This window comes from Apteryx mantelli, chromosome 3, assembly GCF_036417845.1.
Source record: "Apteryx mantelli isolate bAptMan1 chromosome 3, bAptMan1.hap1, whole genome shotgun sequence".
Lineage (NCBI taxonomy): Eukaryota > Metazoa > Chordata > Aves > Apterygiformes > Apterygidae > Apteryx > Apteryx mantelli.
The window spans coordinates 134,765,583-134,788,201 of NC_089980.1; the positions used below are offsets into that span (position 1 = coordinate 134,765,583).

Below are 22,619 nucleotides of genomic sequence, written 5' to 3' on the forward strand. Positions count from 1 at the left end.
GGCAGAGGTGAAATGTCAGTGTTTAGGTGCAGAAGTGTTTATAAACCCATTGGAGAGATGGGGAATGGAGGTACAAAGACCTCACAGGCAGGATTCATTTGTTGGTAGCTCTCACAAAGTTGAGTGTCCAGTGTAAATAAATTGTTTAGGATTCCTCTGTAGTCTGTGGAGAGATAGATACTTCCAGATGATGATTCAAATGATGCGACATCAGAATCACCCCCTGGAATTTCTTCTTTTTCACTTGATCAGGATGGGAGTTTAGGGTAAGCAGATCGTTGACTGAAGCATGCCAGCTAAATGCTTGGATGAAACAGATCCAGGCTACTACTGGCCTGCTGCCCAGAAATTTTATATGAAATATCACGAGGTGTTAAGATACAAGTATTTGGAGTGCATTCATCTACATTAAATAGGGCAACAACAGTTGTTTCCATTGTAAAAGAAAAAGAGAGGGAAAAAAAAAGATTTTTTTCCAGACCTACTAATAACCAGATAGGAGTTAATGTGGTTAGACACAGGAAATAGGCAAGTCAGTGCTAGAATATGAAAGCTAAAGGAAGTGGCTTTTTCTTTATTGACTGAGAGAAGCTGTTGTGTCTTTCTAAGTGTTCTGAGATGTGTTTCAGTTTTCCAGCATGAATTGGCAAATGAGTCAGAGAAGGACTGATGCTTTCAAAAAGAATTACTTATTTGTGTAAGGGGACAGACAGTGAAAATCTAAATTAGTATTTCAGCACATCAGCAATTTAGATGGTGTCTCATACAAACCTTTCTTTCTTTTGCCTACTGATTCCTCTTACTAGGCTTTAAAATGCAGGAGTCAAGGGAGGTAAATTTGATGCATTCACGAGAGGTGAATTATTATTGGATTGTATACCTGGGCCTAGACTTAAGATTTAACTCCTAATGTGGCTGCATGTGAAGTGTCAAAGTCCCAAACATACGCCACAAGCTGACTCAATCTCTGAATTTATTCAATGGTCGATTACCTCAGCAATTAGCTGAGGAGATCATTACCTGTCAAGAACCAGTCACTTTGTAACAGTACCCTTTGGGTATTTACTGGATATATATAAATACTGATTTGTATCCATTTTGCTTTCCCTAAATACTTTTATTTTCTCTGTATGACGCCAAAAGCTTTGAGCTTTGAATGCAAAGGGGGGGATTCCATCCAAGATTAAAACACATAAACTTAGGTGTCTGTGTGAAGTGTTTAAAGAGGGGTCTAAGCTCCCATTTGAGTCACTGGAGTTCAGTCCCTGGAGCCTAGAGGGCAATTCAGCTGCTAAAGGAAGGAGTCAGGTACTGAAAAAGCCTCTGGGCTCATCTGAGATGCCCTGGCCTCCATGGCCTCCACATGTCTCTCCAGAAATGCATGGGTCTCCTCTAAGTCCTGTCATATCTGCCAGTCCATGTCTTGTCTATCCTGGTTCATCTCAAATAGCAATAGGTGCCCATGTTTAGGCAATCAAATCCTGCCCTACATGCCTAATTCAGTGAGCTGAATTGCCTTTGCCCTCTACTGACAGTATCGTTAGCTATAGCGGAAGCTTAAGTGTGAAGTGCAGATGTACGCGTGGACACTGACATTTGGTGTCAAAGTCCAGAGCTGACTTTCACCCTGCAGAAAACAAGCCATCTCTCTAAAGGCAGGAGATCGATTCAGTTTTATAGATTTAGGTGTCTAGTGTTGAGTGATTTGGAGCATCTGAGTCATTCATGACACACTGGCAAATATGATATAACACCTGCAAAAACATGGGCTTTTCAGACCAGTAGCTGGAGGCCAAGTAGGATGTTCCCGGCTCCTAAAATGATACGACATGTCCTTATTAGGCAACTTTCTTGAGCCCTACAACTCTACATTGGAAGCAGATACCTTGTTTTACCCTTATCAGTGGAGTGAAATAGGCATTTCAGGGTGAATTTCATCCTATCTGTTTTAGACATCTGTTTTTGAATGCAGTAAACCCTAAGGGATTTTTCCTAGACCATACCCTGCAGCTTCTTTTTGAGATCTGTTGTGGCAAGATTATTGGGGGTTTTTTAGGAAACCTGTGAGCCTAATTCTCTCATAATCTAATGACATCAAATTTAATATCTGGCCTTTGCAGGATTTTGGTGGAGGATGAAGTGGACTGGAATTATGGCGGGCATATTGTGATCAGCTCTTCTTCTTATGAAGCCCATCAAGCTGAAGTAGTTACACTTAAAGACGTAAATGGTCATAGCATTAGGATTCATGAACGCCTTCTCCACAGGCATATTGGTGAGAAATGTCTTGCCATCTGAGAGCATTTTCTTCTGAATTCTTTATTCTTCTGATCAGCCAATCTGTGTTGCTTTGCATTGACCTTCTATTTCATATCTCCCCAAGATTAACCCTGCTTTGCTGATATATCTTTGTTTCTTTCTCTGTATGCTTTTTCTTGTTTTGATACTGCAATGTGATGTTCAAAATTTCACAACTAGCTGATTCTAACACTAATTTCTTGGAATAAAATTAATTCAGTGATGAAAATGTTTGGAAAATGTCATGGCTTTTCATATGTGTAATTACCACTGGTTAACATAGAGAGAAAATAATCGAAATTTTAACGTAAAGTTTAAATGCAGACTTTTAGGTCATTTATGCAATTTCTGTAGTGTGTCAAAACCAATGAAAATTTCACAAAACTTCCTTTTTTCCAATTGCAGAAAATGAAACTTAAATGGAATTTCAAAGGAAAAATTGTGATCAACTCTGTAGCACAAAACTGATGTATTTGTAATATAATGCATAAATGAAAATAAAATATGTATGACAGAGCGGTACCTCTATCTCTTAACCTAGTATAGCTCTATTTCCTATACAGATTACATGAGATCTGTATTTAAGTGTAAGAAGAGATCCACTCTTAATGGTTTATTTAATTTTATTATTGCAAATAAGAGAAATCTATTACCATTTCTGTAGCAAGAAAAAATAATTATTTTCAGTGATTCAAATTCAAAGCTCTTAAGGCAGTAGGATTTTTCTTATGCATGATATATTTTTTTTCTCAGCTTTTATTCAGGCTAGTAGCCACAAAAGTTAGTGTGACAAATGAATAGGTTCAGGAATATTATGAGTGCTTTCAATGGCTGTATCTATACTACTAAACTAAACACCTCTTGGGACTGAGTCCTGTTCTGCAGTCATCCATAGTGTTAAATTGGCAGCCGCCTCCCTGGCACAGTTTTGGTATGCCAGCTAGCATTTTTCCAAAGAGTGTAGCTCAAAGGATGCCATGGGCTAGACTTCATTTCCAGTAGTTAGGGCACAGCTGTCCTTTTTTTGGAAGGGAGTGAAGAAACCTACCAGTTGGCCTCAGACCCAGAACACTTTTGGGCCTTTTTTGTTAACTAATATAGATGTAGTCAGTGTATCCTGAGATGAAATGATTATGTACATACTGAACACTACAGCAGTTGTAAGGCATACCTGAGAAGAAAGGGGCACTGATGGAAGAATTAAGAGCTACTTAAATACTTGGGTTCAGAAAAGTACATACTGCTCACTTATATTTCATCTCATCCTAAAGTAGATTTATAAAATAGATGATGAATTGCACTTGAGAATTGCTTATTGCTCTCCATTATACATAAAAAACAGTTTGGATAACTAGATCAGATCTGTAGATGTCTAAAGTTACCTGAGATGAATTTTAAGCTGCACAGACGCTTCACAGATGCTCTCAAAAGTCTCATTTAGAAAGACTTTGTCTTAGAAAATACCTGCAACCAAGTCTCTGCAGCAAATTGTTTTTCAGCACTGTCATTAGCCTGATTGTAACAAGAACTCATGGAGATCAACTCTGTAGTATGTGTGTACCAAAGAATATCTCCTGCACATATAGCTCAGGAAAATGAAATGTGAATCTGTTCATTGGTTTAGCATCTGCACACTGTAGGGAATAGATTTAGCACCTTCTTTTGTGAAGAACAAAATATGTTAGTAAAATCTAAGCTCCTGGTGAATATTTGATGGACAGGTGGCCTTTATATTTTTGTGCTGATGAATGTAGACTGTGCTGGAGGAAAAACATACCTGAATGTCAGTGCAGATTCTGCAGAGACGCCGTGCACCAGCTGTCAGGCTTGATGTCCCCAGAAGCACTGGTTTATAGATATGATAGATATTTGTCATTTTTTCTCTCTTGAAACTCCCTAGGACAATCCCATGACACAGAAGATGGTAGACACATCCCTTTGGCTGCGGAGGTTGGGCTCCTAACACGCAACGTGCAGATCAAGTCTGATGTGGCTTGTGCTGGGAGGATGCTGGTGGGACGTTTTAGAGATTCCAGTGGAACAGAGTTTGAAGGTATTTGAGACTCACCTATCGTCATACAGCCAGTCCAATTCTGCCCAAGACAGGACCCTCCCAACAGCAGATGTATCCAAGTGTGCTATATGATTTTCAGCAAACTACAACTGTGCAACATGTATGAAGTACAGATAACATTCCATAAATAACATTGGAATATATTTAGGAATTGTCCAATGACCGATAGTTGGGTTTTTTTTTTAACCATAACTTTATATTTATTTATGGAGAAATGCCCATTACTGGCAATGCACTGACAAGGATTGTCTACTGTTTACGTGCCTATGTTACATCTAAATGGGTGTCACTTGATCAGCTCTCAGGTAATACTGTCAGCTTCCATCTCATTATAGTTTTCTCATTGCAGGTGTCCTCCAACTCTTAAATATTGAATTTTTGAACTTTGGGCCCCCTCAGCTTTCTGCCATTGAATTCAGGAATATAACCCAAGGATCGCTGATGGTCTTATCGAGCATTCATGGTAGCTGTGGAGGGGGTATTAAAGCAGTCACGAGCAACGGGATCTTGTTGCGCGAGAACGTGGTGTTCAACACAATTGGACCTGGCATTGATCTGGAAGGGCAAAATCATTCTCTCATCAGGAACCTTGTCATTCTGAGCAGGCAGCCAGAAGGGTTATTAAACTGGGTTGCTGGCATCAAGGTGAACCTTGTCATCGGTGTCTCCCTTCATGGCAATGTTGTGGCAGGATCTGAGCGGATTGCATTCCATATCAGGGGTCAAGAGTGCTTGCTTGATGGAGATTATTGCAGTGAAAATGTGGCCCATTCAAGTCTCCATGGTGTTCATCTGTACAGGGGAGATGGATTTCAGACCTGCACTAAAATCACAGGATTTCTATCCTACAAGAATTACGACTATGGTATCATGTTCCACCTTGGAAGCAGTGTCATCATGGACAATGTGGTGCTGGTGGACAACACTGTTGGTCTCATGCCAGCAGTGTACTGTCTATATGCTGAGCAGTGCCACACGGGGAAAAGATACATAGAACTTAGAAACTCTGTCATTGTCGCAACAAGCTCAGCTTTCGACTGCATTAAGGACAGGATTAAACCTCTCTCAGCTGATCTAACTTCCAGGGATCGACCACCGTACTACCCCCGCCGAGGCCGTATTGGGATTCTATGGCCTACATTTGCCACCACGTTCAGCCAAAGGCCTGATAAGCCATGGCACAAAATTGGGCATTGTCCAAAGTTACTGGGACTCATGAAGCTAAAAGGTTGGTCTTCTGCTTCCATTGGCCTGACTATTCTGGTGAGGTTGTATCTTGAATAGTAACATCTTTCCAGTTAAACCTGGAGCTTTCTGCTTCCCCAAATGGATATGGTGGGAAGATCCCAACACCAATGAGATCAATAACAGAATTCTTGTTCAGTTCAATACAGTTAAAAAAACCTTATTACTTGGTATTTTTTCCTTCCTAGACTGACTGCAGTGTAATTCTGGCACATGCTGTTTTGTACCTTTTCTCTCAATCACACCTCATTTTCTGTACTGCTATTTTTTATTCCATTGGGTTCCTTTCTCTCAGGAGAAGCGAATCAGCACACTTTGTATAGAATTTGTACAGAGTGTAATGCCTACAGCTGCATAGAAACAGACAGTCATGACTTTTATTATTTTAAGGTGGTAACTTTAAAATGGTAAAAGAAGGGCACAGGTAAGTTCTGTATCCTGAGTCTTTGTTTCAAATGAAATTTACAGTTCCCAGAATAATATTTGCATAATAGTAGAACCTAGATAGATGGTTCCTATGGTAGGATCTAAATACCTCACAGTTTTTCATGTCTTTATACCTCACTGTGGCCCACTGTTGTGAGAAACTGCATTATCCCCTTTCTACTGAAGAATAAAGGAGCCAGAGAAGACAAATAGACTAGTCCAGGATGACATGGAAAACTTGTGGCAAAGCATGGATTTGAATTTTGGCCTCTCAACTCTGAAAAAAAAACATCTCTTACCCCTAATCTGCTTACTTTCAGGTCAGGATTGACATTTGCTCAGTGTAGTTTTGCACATCCTTTAAAATTCCGTTGAAAGGAAGAGAAAGAAAAATAATTATAATACAATACATTTGGAAGGTAGCGTGGTACAGGATGACATCTGAGCTGTGGGACTGGTAACCTCTAGATATGATGGGGGAAATAAGAAGCTGCTTGCTACTCTCTGGATGTTGGATCACATGAACAATCCCAACTTGTTCCAGTGAAGGCAGGAAGCTCATTTTAAATCCCCCCCGCCCCCCCAAAAAAACCACTGCGTAATGCTGAGAAAGATAAGTAATGCTCATATAATCAAGTAAATCAAGTATAACATCTTCACTGAAGAGATGACACTCTCTAGCTGAAGATGGTTTAACAAGAAGCTGGGGGAGGAGGATGAGATAATGCATTAGCCTCCTCCATTCTGATCTACAAGAGATTCCAAGTTGTATCCTGAAATACTGCGGTTTAGAGTTGAAATGGCTTTGGTGGTTCACACCGTTCCAAAAGAAACTTCTTTTTTTTTGTTAGCATGATGTGCATTTCTGTCTGCAGAACATGACACCTGTCAGCCTCATCTCCTCTCAGGCTATGCTTTAAGGCCTGAATTTGTTCAGTGCCTCTATTTGTGCAGTCATTCGTATATTCATATTTAAATCATTATCCTTCCCTTTCAAGTACTGGTATTTCTCTTTAGCAATATCCTAAAGCATGAACCTTTTATTTTAGCTTTGTTATCAAAGCACTGAAGCCTGTAAACAATAAATCTGTACAGAATCCCTTGGGGTTGGTAGCTTTAACTCCTTGATCTGAAAGAGTTTGGAATTTCCTACATAGCACACCCCAAATATCCTCAGGATTCATGCTCTGATGAGTTACTCCAGTTCCTCTCCATACTATGCAAGCACAGAGAACTAACATAGGGCTCTGTAAACAGGGACTATTTGCCAAAGTTTGCACATCCCCCAGATCTGATTCCATGCCAAAGATCTTCTGGAATAGTTTCTCTAAACACAGTAATTCTCTCTGTTCCTGCACTAAGTGTCCATGTATAAATAGGTCCTTCATTTATATAATTTGTTAGTTAATGTACCCTTGTGGGACAATCACTCTGTTGCAATATGAGAGGCATTGTGACTATTCAACATGTTGAGCAATATTTTGAAATCTATGCATCCTACTCAAATCCAGCAAGAACACCAGGAAATACTTTTCATACATACCCATTCCTCTAAACAAACCTAAATTTTGAAATATGGTTCCTCACAGACATTAATAACTCTGCTGATCTTCAAGATAATCTAGGAATGAAGGGAATTCAGAGGGCCTGTCCAGAGAAACCAGTTTCTGGAATGGATTGAATTGTGATGACAATCCAAAATATAATACAGTAAAAGAGTACAGTCAAGGCAATGCAAACGATGCATAAGGAGAAATATATACATGAAATACAGGGGTAGTGAATTTAATACTTACAGACCTCCCAGAAACAAATCAGATCTTTTACAAAGTCCTAGTCTGAAATTCTGAAGATTCAGTTATAGCAGCCAGTCTATTAGATGCAAACCTTTGCTAAATTTCAGAGACAAAGTCCCAAGGAGAAAATAGTCTTGTTACATATATATTTTGGCACTGCGCAAGCGGTGCTTAGCGCCAAGTATGTGTCTCTGGACACACCTCATCTTGTATTAACATATGGCAGGTGGATATACCATCAATGGCAGCTTGTCTTTAAACTGGTTCTGACTGATTCCAATGAAAATCCATTAGTTCCTCTTGCTTGTGTTTCCTTCTCACTTATTAACATATCCTTTGATTGCATTTCCTATGGGCATGATTTGGTTTATGCCAACTTAAGATATAACTTCTGCTACGGAACATTCTAAAGAAAACTGAAGGTCTATGACCAATGCAATAAGTCTGATTAAAAATGATTTATACATATATATGATAGCAGTTTAACATAGACAAAGACATAGAACAGAGCCTTTCTCACTCTAATTCTTTCACTCATCTAACCACTTTTCCTTGCTTGGTATTCTTTAATCATTGCCAGAAGTCACCTTTACTGGATTTATTAAGAGCTGCTATAGTGAAGACAGAGATGTCTGCATCATGTCCAGTGCTGACCAGTTAGGCGTCATGCCTCTTATCACAGCAGAGAGATCAAGGATGTTACAAGTCAATGAGAAGGATAAATTCTACTTTCATCAGCCACCAGCAAGGTAATATGCTCCATTTTTAAATATTGTTTTCAATTATTTATGCTAAAAAGGTACCTCCAGTTTTGGCAGGTACTTTGGTTTGAATTATCTCTCTTTCTTTATTGTCGGATGGAGAGTATAAAATATTAGTTTAGACTGGATGTCTAGTTATAGAGCAGTCCCATCTTTGTCTCTGTCTCTGCTCTTGCACTGCTCCTGTCTGGCAAAAATGAACAAGCTGAAACATCAAACAAGCAAGCAAAAAAGCCTGAATACAAGGAAAAATAAATAAATAAAAGCCAACACCCCAAACCTCTGTTGGTTTAGGGCAATTTTTGAAGAGTTGAGGTTCAAAGAATTTAGTCAAGGTGCATCTCCAGACCAATCCTCTTGGAGTTCCCCTTTTACTAACATTTGTATAGCAAAACAAGGTTCACATATCCCGTTTCTTAAGACTCTGTCCTGAGCATCTCTGACTTCTCAGCCTTAGGCTTCACAAAAATGTCAGGACCTCCAACGGAAAACCCTGAGACAGAGAGTGTCTTTTTGGTCTGAGAAGCAGAGCTTGATTTTTGCCTGCGAGATCACATCAGGAATGTTGATCAGTACCAGGCAGGCTGTGAGATGTCAAATGAGTGCCAGGACTGCTCATGCCCAGGGAGAATATTGGCTGCATGTGGAGGAACATGGAGCAGGGAGGGAGAGAGCTTCATCTGCAACCTTCAATCACTGTTGGTTGCAGCAGTTCAAACATTGGAAACCACATGCCAATTTATTTATTACAACTAGTGAACACAATGTAGAGGCTATGTCAGGAAAGCCTTGAAGTAGCAAAAATATCCAGCATGGACTCCACTTGCCAGTCAAAAATAATTGGAGGTGTCCCACACTGCTATGTTTGAAGCCCCTCCAGCCTTCTGCCAGAACTTTTATTTTATTCTATATTTTTTCTTTTTTGCTCTGGGCATTAGTTTGCGTGTAGATTTTTGAGACCTGTCCAGCTTGTCAGCTCCCATTATGTTTCACTCCTGTATCCATCCCATGATATTATGCTATTAGTGAGCTGCTGAATACACAGTCTACTGCAAAAGCTGGTGATTTTCAAACACGATGAATGCACATGGATTGCTGAAGTCTTTCTCAGTAGTCTGGTAGATCTCTGAGGGAGATCAGGTCTTTTAGTGCTTCTCATGCATTATCTGCATGTATTTATTTAACCCACCTTTGTAACTGCTGTGGTTGATCCATGCTGTGGCCTCATTGTTCTGCTTTAGCGTCCTGAAGGGATATCTTGATAGATATCTCCTGTCAAGAAGAAAGTGGGGATTGCTTTGGAGCAGGAGGTGAAAGAGAAACATCAGGGAATATGGCAAGAGCCTGAAGCACTTTGCTTGCCCCACTGGTAGACCTAACCAGCTGGAAAGATGGATCTTTTGATATCCTCAGGAACTGAACTAGCTCTCAGAATCAGAGGAACCATCTTTGCTCTCCACCTCTTTTGAGTTGTGCTGACCAGATGCACTGGCCCACTTATTTCTCTGCCATTACCGTAGATCTCTGCCTGTATCTGTTGAACTCATTAAAAATATCAATAATTGTTTTTTCCAACTTGAGTTCAAGTAATTCTAAGTTTTCTTCAAGACTTAGAGAGTATCCATGTAGCAATTTGAACATGTTTGCATGGACTGTGCTGGAATACAAATCATTGTATCTTATCACATTTTGTAATAGGAGGTCAGATTTATAGTTTAATACAGAAATATCAGTTTTAATACAGTGGTTGTGGTTTTTTTTGTCCTGGTTTTAGGTTTGGACTAATACTATAACATTCTTTTAACATTCTTTTAACTTATAATTCTTAGTTTCAAAGTATGGTTTACCTCAAGCACAGCTTTGAGGTAAGATCCATCTGCGCTTCACTTTAAGCTCATCAAAATCACCAAAATGACATTGAATCTCCAAAAACATTTTTTGTTAGAACATAAATTAGGACAATGATCTTCTCAGAGACAATTGCAAACTGCTGTGTACAAGAGAAAACAAACAAACGAACAAACCAAATAGGGTTTATAAACACATAAGCCCTTATCTACTGTGTCCTTTTAGGATGGCTTTTCTCTTTCAAGTTTGCTTTCTCTCTAGAATCATTAAGTGGCTCCTTGAGCTTCAGCAAGCTTTTCTGAATCCCTAGCAGAAATCTCCTTCCAGCTCTTCTGGCTATGTTTATACTAGCAAATTAAAGAGAGGCAGGGAACTGGGCATCAGAACTTGAATATCATCACTGTTCAACTTTTAGGATGGTCCTTGGCATGGCTTCGGCTTGGGCCAGCTAGCATTGACCCAGACAACTCCTGGGCATAGTTTGAGTGCTGGTCAAGGGCTATTCTAGGTTGATAGTTTGGAAGTGACCATGCTGTTGTGGACACCAAGGGAGTTTAATACTATGCACATGGACAGACTGTGCCAGCTGGCCTTGTAAGAAAAGGATGGGCTCTGAAAACGTTTAGTTTACTTGTATTGATGTATCTGCTCCTTGCTTGCTCCAGGGACCTCCAAGCCTTTATTTATGATGAGTGCTCCCTGCTGGCTCCCTCTGTCACACTTTCTGCCCTTTCACCCTGCTTCATGCTTTCTCCTGCTCATGTGAAGGTGACCCTTCAGAGGGTTTCCCCATCCTGGAGTGGGTGGGAGAACCCAGGTAAGGGCAAGAAGAACAGGTACTTTCCTCTCTGCTGGACAGCCAGTGCTTTTTAACAAAATGTTCTATACAATACACAGCAATCTGAAAACAAAAATAATTCATCACTCAGTGGGTGTGAAGAGCAACAGCTGGGCAACCATAGTCCCCTATTAGCACTGACTACTGCAGCAGAGACATTCCTGGCCACATAGCATGGTAGCAACCAGTGCAAATTTCTGCTTTACCCAGTAACTGCATGGCTTCATTTACCATAGGTCAAGAATTAATGGCACGTGGGTATTGATGGTTACCTCAGTGAAATTCCTTGAATCAGGAAATCCAAGAGGGAACCAGAGGTATTCAAAATGCAACTGTACAGCTGGCTCCAAGGGCCACGATGGTCCACAACAGCTTGAATGAAACACGAGGGAGGATGGCATTTGGGGACAGGAATTACACTGGAAAGATGATGATTTGCTCTGTCCAAACCCAGACAAAATTTGAAAAGCTAGCATGCAGATGAGTCTTTTTTGCCAAAATACAAATATTCCATTGGATTTCTTTACAGAGTATGACAAATCTTGACTGGTATGCTTTGCTTTCATTCATTTTCCCTTATTTTCCATTTTTATTCTTTAAATGGACACCTTGCTTGTATATGTAAAAGTGCTTGCTGCTAGTGTAAATGACTTCCAAACAACAGCACAATAATTTCATTTGCTGCCTTCCTCAAAATGACATTACCTCTCCTGACTGTCAGTGTACATACATCTGAGGACATCACACTCCCAGAGAAGAGATGCAAAAGTTCAAGAAAGGCACTTTTCAAGGATTTGGATGGAGGTATCCTGGACCTAGAAGCACCTATTTCCGTTTTCCCAAAGTCAGAATTTGAATGGACGCAGTTCTACTCCCAAGCTGGTAAGTCCCTGCACTGTCTAGAGTGCTTGCAAAGCCATGCTTGACACACCCGACCCATGAGACCTGGGTGCATCTCCAAGCTTTGGCTGAGACCTACGCCTGAGTTTGGGATGGTCGCAGTCCTAGACTGTGTGATGCCTTTCCAGGACAGAGGTAATGAGATGCACTGCAGATGTTTGGGACCAGATTGCACGATTCTGTTTCCAACAGTGCCTCTCTGCTTTTTTTGCAGAATCATGTCACTTGGACGTCCTTATCCCCTTTATGGCTTAATTTATTTGTTTTAAGACCAGTTCAGAGCTTACCTGCCCTTTGCAAAGAGCTCTGAGAGCACTAAGACGTGCCACATGACTGTTAGGTAAGGGCAAAATAATAACAATCTTTGGCCCAGCGAGGATTTTTATTTGTATCCCACTGAGGAGATAATCAAGCTGAAAACCTCCTCCAGAAGTCTAACGTACCCTTTCTCCAGTTTAAAAAGACCCATTCTGCTCTGTAACCACTTTTTGAAAGTTCACACAGCAAGGCTCCGTTCTCATCCTGATTAAAACTCTGCTCTGTGATTCCAAATAAACTCTTTAATTACAATTAGCATTTCCTGAGCCTGCTGCTGACGGCGGCCATTTTGCCAAAAAGGCGCATCATTTGTGACTTTAGCAGTATGGGAGACTGATGGAAGGGACTGTAATTAATCCTGCTTTCCATCCTGCTCTAAAACTGATTAAACATGAGAAGAACTTTAATCTTTAAACAAAATGTCTAACGTGTACCCAGTAAAGGCTTTTCCTCCAAGGATCCCTCTCTAACTGGCTGCTTAGAGGGCTGATTAATATGTTGTCTAGACACAAACATGCTATTTTTTTACTCTACCTTTCCTGCCCTGACTATGAATTGCATGCCAATGCTAATATCCTGGTTGTATTACCACTTAACACTTGCATATTAATGCACGTATACTTGTGCAGGCAGAATCTGGACTTCAGTTAATTCAGTTTAGTTTCATATGATTTTTCGCGCACCCTGGCACATACTCATAATGAATGCCAGGAATCCCCACCATCTAAACTGCACTGACAGCGCAACCTGCACTCCACAGGGTTTATCTTGTGTAATGGAGGCGACAGCATATGGTAAATGCTGCCTGCCTCCGAGGCTATAACAAAATTGCAGTGTTTTCTTCTTACTGCCCAAATATGAATGGGGATTTTTTTTCCCCCCTCTCTCTTCCCATTTCTGTGTTTAATTCCCACGTATTTCTCATTCTGACCCGCGGTTCCTTTTATCTCAAGGAAATCATTTGGATCATTATCATTTGGAAAGGCACAGCTTGATGCTAAGGTGAATTCATGGTTGTTTTCTTCCCTTCTCTCCCCCCTCCCCGCCTTCACCCTCTTGAAAGTTGCAACGCTGAATATTTTGTGCCATGCAATGCAGGTGCCCACACTAGAGAATGAGGAGAAAAAAATGACCTTTTCTGCTCCCACAGGACTTCTGTGGGGCCAAATTCTCCCTTGGTGTAACATTACTTCCAGATGATGCCAATGAGCAGAATTTGGCCCTTGAAAATATGCCTTGCCTGAATCCAGATGAGAGTTTGAGACTTACGTCATCTAGGTGGTCATCACCCGCCTTCTGAAACCCCCATCTGCATAGCCACCTGGTGCCTTGTTAAACCCGAGTCCAACCTCCTTCATGAGAGCTTCATGAGAGCACTGCAAGGCAGTGCTTAGTGCTCTGCTAGCTCTGCTAAGCCCAAAAAGAGTAGATAGTTTTTCAGGTAGCTACACAACATCCTTGCCACTTCCAAAGTTTAGGAACACGCATTTCCCCCGACTCAGTGGCTCTCGCTTTCCTCATCCTCATAATTGTACCTTCATCCATTGCCTGTACACATTCCCTTTAAGCTTCTAGTTTGGACAATCAGCTTGAAATTGTTGGCCCTCAGCCATTGCTAGATATCCTGCTTTCCACAGGGCAAAAAAAAGCAAAAACACTCTGTATCCTTCAGTCAAATGTTTTCCAGGAGTAGCACTATGGGGTAGGTCGGCTGAGTTCACCATGACTGGGGGACAGTGGGTCACCCTGCACAAGATTAACGTTCCTGAATCCATATGATGTGTTTAATTCAAGATGCAATTGATGTAGAGTATGTAGAATACATTAGACACATGTGTGCATTTGTGTGTGTGCGTGTGTGTGTCTGTGTGTGTTTGTATTACAGACCAACGTGACACCACTTGGCTTCCTGTGTCTTGCCCACTGCAGTTGCAAACAGCCATATTATATATATTAAATCATGTACCCATTTGTTTTTATTTTTTTGTCTTCCTGTGTGTCTGTTCTTTTACCTGCTGTGTTAGCTCTTTGGGTCATGGACTGAGTCTTTTTACTGTGGCTTTCTGTAGAAGTAGAGTTGTGCATGTAAAGATACATTTTTAGTTTTCCTGGATAAACCACAAAACTCAGGAAAAAAAAATGAGGGGGGAGGGGAACAGATCCAAGATTTTTATTACTGCTATTTATGCTAAAACCACTAGGGACAACAACAAAAAGTGGTTTTGTGTCAAACAAAGCATAATTATTTTTTATCTAAGGGTACTTTGGGGCTGTTTTTTTTTCCCCTTTCTTTTAAATAATGTTGCAAAAGTTTAGAATTAAATGTTTTCCAACAAAACCCCCCTAAATCATTTATAAGGAACTTTCACAGTGTCATTTTTCACGTCACCCAAAACAAGTTAATGAGTTTGACATCAATTTGCAATTATTTTAATCTCTTTGAACTGCCATTCTTGGATGAGAAAACGTTTTTCTCACAAAACTCTTGCTCATCTCTATACCAAAGCTCTTAGAAAAGAGCTTGGGGCCAGGCCTGGAGCACTACATGGTACAATAATACAGGAAATACCAGGATCACAAGCTGTACAGAGGAATTAGCTATAAATATGAGTGGGTCTAGTTGAGGAATGATGGATAAGAGAAGAGTTTATGTGTTCAGCTGATTTCTGTGTCTAGGTTATATCCCCTAACATGCCACAGAAAGCTGATACAACTGTCGTTCTGTAATTAAATTTCTAATTATTTTCTGGCTATCTGCAATATTTATATGGACTCTGTTATCAAACTGTGCAAGTGCCTCATGTGTCTGCAACCTAACAACAGCTCCCAGGGATGTTGAAGTTCGTCATCTTCCCATGGTGGAAATGTAACTGAGGACCAGAGACTGATGGAGGATTCATCTGAGCGCCCTTTCGTTGCCTCCAGTGTCCTCCCTGGTGAACAAAGGGAGACCTGAAGGGTAGATGTTAGGCGGACTGAGGCATCCTCTGCAAGGCATCTTTGCTTACTGAGTGGGGTACAGAATGGCTGCGCAACTGGGGCAGGCAGAGACGGGAAAGAAACACCTGGCCCCAGGGATTCACAGAGGTGTTTCAGCCCCGATGCTCCCACTGCCTGTGGCAGGCACCCGGGACTGAGGAGCACATCTAACATCTAGTCTTAGTCTAGAGCGATTGCCTGTGGACAGCTGTATTTTCCCGTCTGCCTGCAGACACATTCTAGACATTTTAAAAGCAATACAGGCTGAATAAGCTAATCTGAATATTAAGATGTTATCCATGTAAGTAACCTGATTTAGTGATAAGGTGTCTAAGGAAAGCAGTAAATGAGTAGACATTTGCTTGGCTTTCTTCCTAGCTAGAGGGGAAAATATTCTCTCTTTCCAAGCAATTATTGACCCAAAAGATTGCAACTTGCTACATGGGCCTTTAGTCCGAGCAGATATTTATAGTTAAACATTAGACTTTGAGGATTTCAGGTGTCAGGGTGTTAAAGCATACAGGCAGGCTGGCATCCCAGAAAATATTGCGTTCTTCAGGATTTTGACTGTTCTCATTCATCCAGGGGGGATCCAGTCCTCGGTGATCTTGTATAAATCCAAAACTCTGTCCTTCCTCTTCTTATTCTTCCCCTTTAGCATGGTCACAAATTCATCTGGAAGAATAATCTTCCAATGGTTCATGAAATCATTATTTCTTATTTATAGTTCAGAGCTCTCAAAATATCTCTATGCTGGGTTTGTAAAGAGATGTGGAAAGATCCTTAGGGCTGCATGAGAGCAATTTCTTTGCGTATCCTATTTTATGATAGTTTAACTGATTGAGTCTCTGTTCTACATATTCTTACTCATCGGAGTAAATCTGATTTATTGAAGGATTAGCAGGATCAGGGCTTTAGGATTTAGCCATTACGCAACTTTTCTTCTTGTTGTTAATAAGCGCTCCATCTAGTTCCTGTGAATAGTTGTGTTTCTTACATTAGTAAAACCTGGCACTACCTTGTAAGTTCTCCAGATACAGTAGAAGCATCAATGACATTTAGATCTGTAATATCCTCATGGGATGGACATATATTTTGACACTGGTTTCCCAGGCAGAGGACAGAATTTGTGACTTGCCCAAGGTCGGTCACTGAATTAATGCATATCCTTCACAAACCCTGACAGCCAGACTCTTAATCTAAAAGCACCCCATCCTGCTTCAGCAGGTTGAAAAGTATGGTTGTATTAACTAGAATCAGCCAAAAATGTATTTTATTTACTACTTTTTTATTAAAAACATGCCTGGAGCATTTTTCAGGATTTAATGGAATACTTAAAATCTGGACTTTTTTGTTTTAAACAACAACAACAAAAAATCCCAAGCATTTTTATTACTTAAAAAGTAGAAGAGGTGTTTTATTGAAAAAAAAAAAAAGAATCAGCTTTAGTAGGTATCTATTGATGAGAGGATTAGGGCTTTGTGGGTAATTGATCTTTTAATCTGAACAACAGATAACTAAAACTACATTTTCCCATGGTGTTTTCAATCCAGACAAATCCAAAACTGTGAAATTCCTACAAATGTCTTCTTTGCTTTCAAGAAATAACAAGCATGTTTTCTAGATCAAAAAAGGGTGGATATTTCTTAATTAAATATTTATCTGAAACTAACTTGGACAGATTTTTAAACACCCAGTCTTGTTTGTTTGTGTAAAAAACTCTCCAAAAGATTGCATAGGACTGAGGTTAAATGACTGAATATACAGAGATTTACTAGGTTTCATTAAAAATAAGATAAAATGTCAATCTCAGATTAGATCTAAACAGCCTAAAATTCCAGGGGATGTGGATCAAGGATTTTGATAAAATCTTCTTTCTTCTGATAGTTTTTGGTATTGAATACAATTCTCAAAAAATAGTAGAGGTAGCATACCATTTTGGCACAGAGGCTGACAATATGATTTAGGGTTAAAGCTGTGTGAAAATTTTGCATTTTAGATATACATATGTATATATATATGTGTATATATATGTGTGTGTAGGTATAGATCTATATATTTAATATTCCAAGGATCATGATTAGCTATACCTGCTATAATATACCTGCTGTGCATAATCATGTATAGTATGTTTGAGAAGAGAATGCAGGTTTGCTAGATTCACAAGGAGGAGACAGCTGCAATATTTGCCTAAAACATTTATTGTTTTCCACTGAAGCTTTTGTTGTTGTTGTTCACAGATAGAAATTTTCTTTTTCTGTAATAAATGGCCCATGCAAAATGGGTTGAAATTGGCAATGGAGGGAATTAAAAGAGCTGTTTCCTAAGTTATTGTTTTATAACAAAAAACAACAAAATATGATCAGAAAATGCTTTTGATTTTTACTTAATTTTTCTGAAAACACATCCCTGGTGAAGATCTCAGCATATCTTAAGCTGAGAACAAAGTTGGGAGGTACATTTGATCCTTTTGTGAGAACAAGGCTGTGTTTGGCTAAAATAAGCCAAAGTGAGATAAATCACTGTTGTACATATCATAACTACTTGGTGGCTCTTCAGGTATAGACGACTGAATCTACTGAGCTAGAGGATCAGCTCTGCTAACTGTGAGCAAGCTCATACTGAAATTCAGCTATGCTGAACAGGGTAATAAACCCGTGCAGAAGATGGACTCTTGCTTGATGCAGCCTTGTTTCCATTACTTCATATTTATGTACTAGAGTCTCCAGTCTCTGCCTACAGCTGCACAAATGCATATGCCTGTCAAACATTATCTTGTATGTTCCCGTGGAGAGACTCAAATGCTTTTCTTATGATGAATCCAAAACACCTTGGGCCAAATTCATCCATCTTGCATGTTTATTGCTGCAAATGGAGTTTACCATTTTGTATCACCATTTCTACTTCTTGTTTTCTAAATTCTTCAGTTACTTTCAAAAAGGCATGCACCAGTGCTCAGCTACATAAAATATAAAATATGTATACATATGTATCAAGAATAATGAAATTGTGAAGATGTGAATACAAGGTCAGGTCCCTGGCAATGGACAAATGATGATAATATTGGCCCTTAGGATGGCAGTCCATTTTGGAAAGGTGGCAGCTAATAGTTTGAGCCCACACTTGCAATCAGAAATTCCTGGCTCCTCCCTTTAGCCTTAATCACTAAGGACAAAACACTGGGTTTATCGTTTTCAAAACTGAAGTCCTGTGTTTAAGGAGCTATTTAGAAAAATGTCATCATTTTTAGAGTATATGAAATCTTGGAGAGTCCATTTGTTTCCCTGTGAGCTGAAAAATAGCTCAGTGACCAAAAAACACCAGGTTACCTCCATTTAGGAGTCTAGTTATGGATTTCATATCTACCTGTCTGCTCCCCTATTCACAAATGTTGTCCTAAGCCTGACCATAAGCTTTTTTATCCTTGACATGGTGAGGCTACTATTGCCTGGCAGTGGTTCTTAAGATGTGATTTATAAACCCCCAGTGGTCCATGAAGCCTGAGTAACTGATGCTCACATCATCCATGGATTAATTTAGGAACTTGTCAGTTAAAGGTGAAAAGAATCATTAGGCATCTAGAAAACAGGAGCTATGAGGAATGACTGACAAAGTTGGGTGGCCTAGTTTGGAGGAGAAGAAATGGATGAGAGATTTGAGAACTGCCTTCAAAAATGTAGAAAACTGCTGCAAAGTAGAAAGGAATAAATTGTTCCCCATGTCCATAAGATCAGAAATAATGAGCTGAAATTTCAGAAAAGATAATTCTAGATGTTGGGGAGGTAACGCTGTAAGTAAGATAATGGAGCACTGGAAGAGATCGCCTAAGTGGGTTGTAGAGTCCATATCAGTAGAGGTTATAAAAACATCTTTAGACGATCCAGGTAGAGCCAGTTCTGTCTTGAGCAGGGGAGAATGGGTTAAATAACCTTGGATGGACCTTTCTGGCCCTATTTTCAAAATTCTGTAAGGATGCTTAGTGGTCTGCAGGAACCTTTTGAGGTCTGACAGTGATTTATTGGTCCAAAAAGCCGAGGTGCTGTAATGGGAAGTTCTGGTAATTAGGACTTTCTAAATACTGCTGATGAAGACAGAGAGGAACTACTAGGTGGGTAATTAGTGCAGAGAGAGTCTCTCACAACCCGTGTACTTGGTCCCTCTCACCAATTTGCCTTTTCTTGTGGAATGCTAATGCATTGGAAAGACTGTGAAATGTAGCGATTCGTCCCATGGAAAATGATGTACTAGGCCTGAGCGCCAGGAAATCCAAACTGAGGCAGGTTCGTAACCTGGGATCTCTGGAGGTACCTCTTAAATCTCAGTAGCTCAGACATCATGCCTTTCCTCACGAGGCACTGCTCCATTCTCCTTTGTCATTCCTGTAACAGTGATGCCTGCAGATCTGAGCCAGTAGCTGGGCTTTATTACTAGTAGGTACTGTCCAGAAACCTTTCAAGTACCTTCTGGAAAAAGCTGCTGATATTAATAGTCAACCCAGAAGGCTGCAGGAGAAATAGAGGAAAGTGCAGGGGAAGTGAGCTGCCCCAGAGTAAGTCAGGGACAGAGTTTAGGACATCACTCTACATCATACGTGCTCTCCAGGCTTGACAGCAGTTACCTGTAAGGAGACTAGCTGCTTGTGTTCATGCAATTAAAAAAGAAATGTGAATTGCATCCTGCAAGTATAACTATATTCTTTTCCTTAGATCCTAGAAGCATATCTATAATCCAACCAAACTGCTGAGTGTTAGTTTGCAGAGCTTTACAGAGGAAGCACTGCATTTTGCAACAATTAATTTTGCAGAGGAAGCAGCCTGTTTAAAGGTGCCTGCAGCAGTCACTAAAATATGTGTTGTTTTTCAAGGCCACCAGACACACAGTTGGCTAGGTTGGCTAATAAACAAAACAACAATGCAAAAACCCAGCCTCGTGGGGTTTGCAGGAAGAAGGGATGAGAAATAAAATGAATAATGCTTACCTGCCAGGGGTGGGTGAAGACTGTAATTGTTTAGCCCCCAGCAGATCCCTGCAAGGGTTAAAAATGACAAAGATATTAGTTGGTGACTGCTAAGATTGTTGGTTTGAAGCTCTCGGCAAAACACAGACTGTTATTTACCGGACTTGGTCGATTTACTTCTTAATGCAATAATGACCTGTGAAATGAAACGTGAGCTAGACAATTGTTCCTCATTGTTTCCAGTAAAACATCCTTTCATACCCCATTAAACCACCATTAATTCCATATGAAAGAGAAGCAGGCACAAACACCAAGGGATATCACTCCTTTTTCCTCCCTTTCTCTCTTTATGGGCCTGATCAGGGCCTATGGATAGCAAAACATCTTCCTTATCAATTTTAGAAGGCATTGGGCAGGCGGCAGGGGCCACATTTCTAAAGGAGCACCAGAGAGACCTTCTGGATCTTTGGAGGAAATTGGCACCCGTTGGATCACAGTCTAGATTTTTGGAGGAGACCAGCATACCAGCTAATATGGCAAATCTGGGCAATTTTGTGGTGTGAATAAGCACATTTCTCTCCTTTTCTTTTGAGATTGGCTGCCTTAAAGTGTGATTTTTTATGCAATCACTCGGTGTATGTGCGTCTGCCACGCAGTAATTTTTCTACTTGGTAATTTTTAACTTATTTTCAGTTTCACTCAAAAGTAGTAGAGGGAGAAGTTCCCAAGGATAATACATTCCTACAGGTTAAGAAAATGGGGGCTGAGAAGAGAAAGGAGACTATTAGCGGCTCCCCCAAAGTGCTGAGTAAGCGGATTCCCTGCTAGACACCAAGAAATGTACTCTGGAGAGAAACTCCAGTTTTGGATTCCAACTAAAGGGCAAGCTTGATTGGAACTTGAACCTTGGTAGATGCCAGGGAACCGAGCCACAGAGCCGTAATAAAGCACTGGTTCCACCGCCCAGGAAACTAGTTTCTCTCTTTATTTCCTGATTCTCCTCTGCTCTAGCATATTGCTCAGTAAGTACAAAAAATGACGATGTAAAACTTGAACAGTGGAGGTTTTCAGATTTTATCTGATGATAGCAAATCAAGAAAACCCCAAGATTTTTTTTTTTTCCTTCCTAATCAAAGCTATGAAATAAGGGAGATAAATAGCAAGCCGTCTGAATGATGACATATACTTTTTCTTTTCTTCTGGAAAACATTGGTGAATGAAAACAAACATAAACTGTTTTCCTACTAGAGTTTACAGAGAGACTAGAGTTTATAGAGGGTTTTTTTTTCCATGAAAACACTTAAAATGTTTCAGCCAAAATAATTTTGTTTTTCTTTGTTTCTGTCTCTCTTGTGTGCGTGTGTGTGTGCGTGTGTGTGTGCGCGTGTGTGTGTGAAAACCTGGGTTTAGTCAAAACCCAGTTTTCTTTCGATAACAACACAGAAACGCAACTTCTACAGTAAATTTTCAGCCAGGTATAATCACTGTGTATAATTCAGAAATATTTCAGGCCAGATTCTCCCTCATTTATGATGACATAAATCTGATTGATAGAGCCCTAATTGATCTAGAATTATAAAACTGGGATTAAAACATTTTCCCTTCATGCATGAGACTGTTGCTGGGCAGTCAGTATTTCTGTAGGTGAGGGACTGACTGATTTACATTTCCTAGTGTAAATGGGTGGGGAGACACTTTAAAAGGTTGCAATCTTTCATCAGTTAGCAGAAAGAATGGCCAAATATTTGCAGAAAGCGTTACTGTATGTTTTTGCAATTGCCTGTACCTTTGTGTTTGACTGCTCTGTTACGGACTTGATCTTTCAAACTTTTTCCCACTGAAGTCAGTGGAGAATTTTATTTGAGCAGAGTCTGTGGGACTGAGTAACTGGATGCCAAGAATCTGTTCCTTGTACTCCAAAAAGACACGATCAAATATGTAGCTTGTAGACGTGGCTTGGATGGGATGTTGTACTGGAGATGTCTGTTGCCATGAAGGCTTTGCTAATGCTTATTTCACACAAAACATTGATAAAGTCTCCTTGGATCCAATGAATCTGCATGTGGAGAGATGTGTTACATGATGCACAAATGTGTGAGAGATCTGCAAGGGGCAGGGGCAGCTCTGATGAAGCCCAGAGTCTAGCACAAGAAAGTCAAAATATCCTCACCCTAGGTTA

The 22,619-nt window shown here is 40.1% G+C and overlaps 1 protein-coding gene across 1 annotated transcript in view; it reads left to right on the top strand.

The window, feature by feature from the left end:
• Window positions 1-22,619, top strand: part of PKHD1 (PKHD1 ciliary IPT domain containing fibrocystin/polyductin) — a 270,667-nt gene that overhangs the window by 186,178 nt on the left and 61,870 nt on the right. The window contains exons 54-58 of the mRNA XM_067294855.1: window positions 2,121-2,275; window positions 4,199-4,351; window positions 4,722-5,600; window positions 8,420-8,588; window positions 12,008-12,168. Coding sequence (XP_067150956.1) covers window positions 2,121-2,275; window positions 4,199-4,351; window positions 4,722-5,600; window positions 8,420-8,588; window positions 12,008-12,168 — 1,517 coding nt within the window. The remainder of the gene's footprint in view (window positions 1-2,120; window positions 2,276-4,198; window positions 4,352-4,721; window positions 5,601-8,419; window positions 8,589-12,007; window positions 12,169-22,619) is intronic.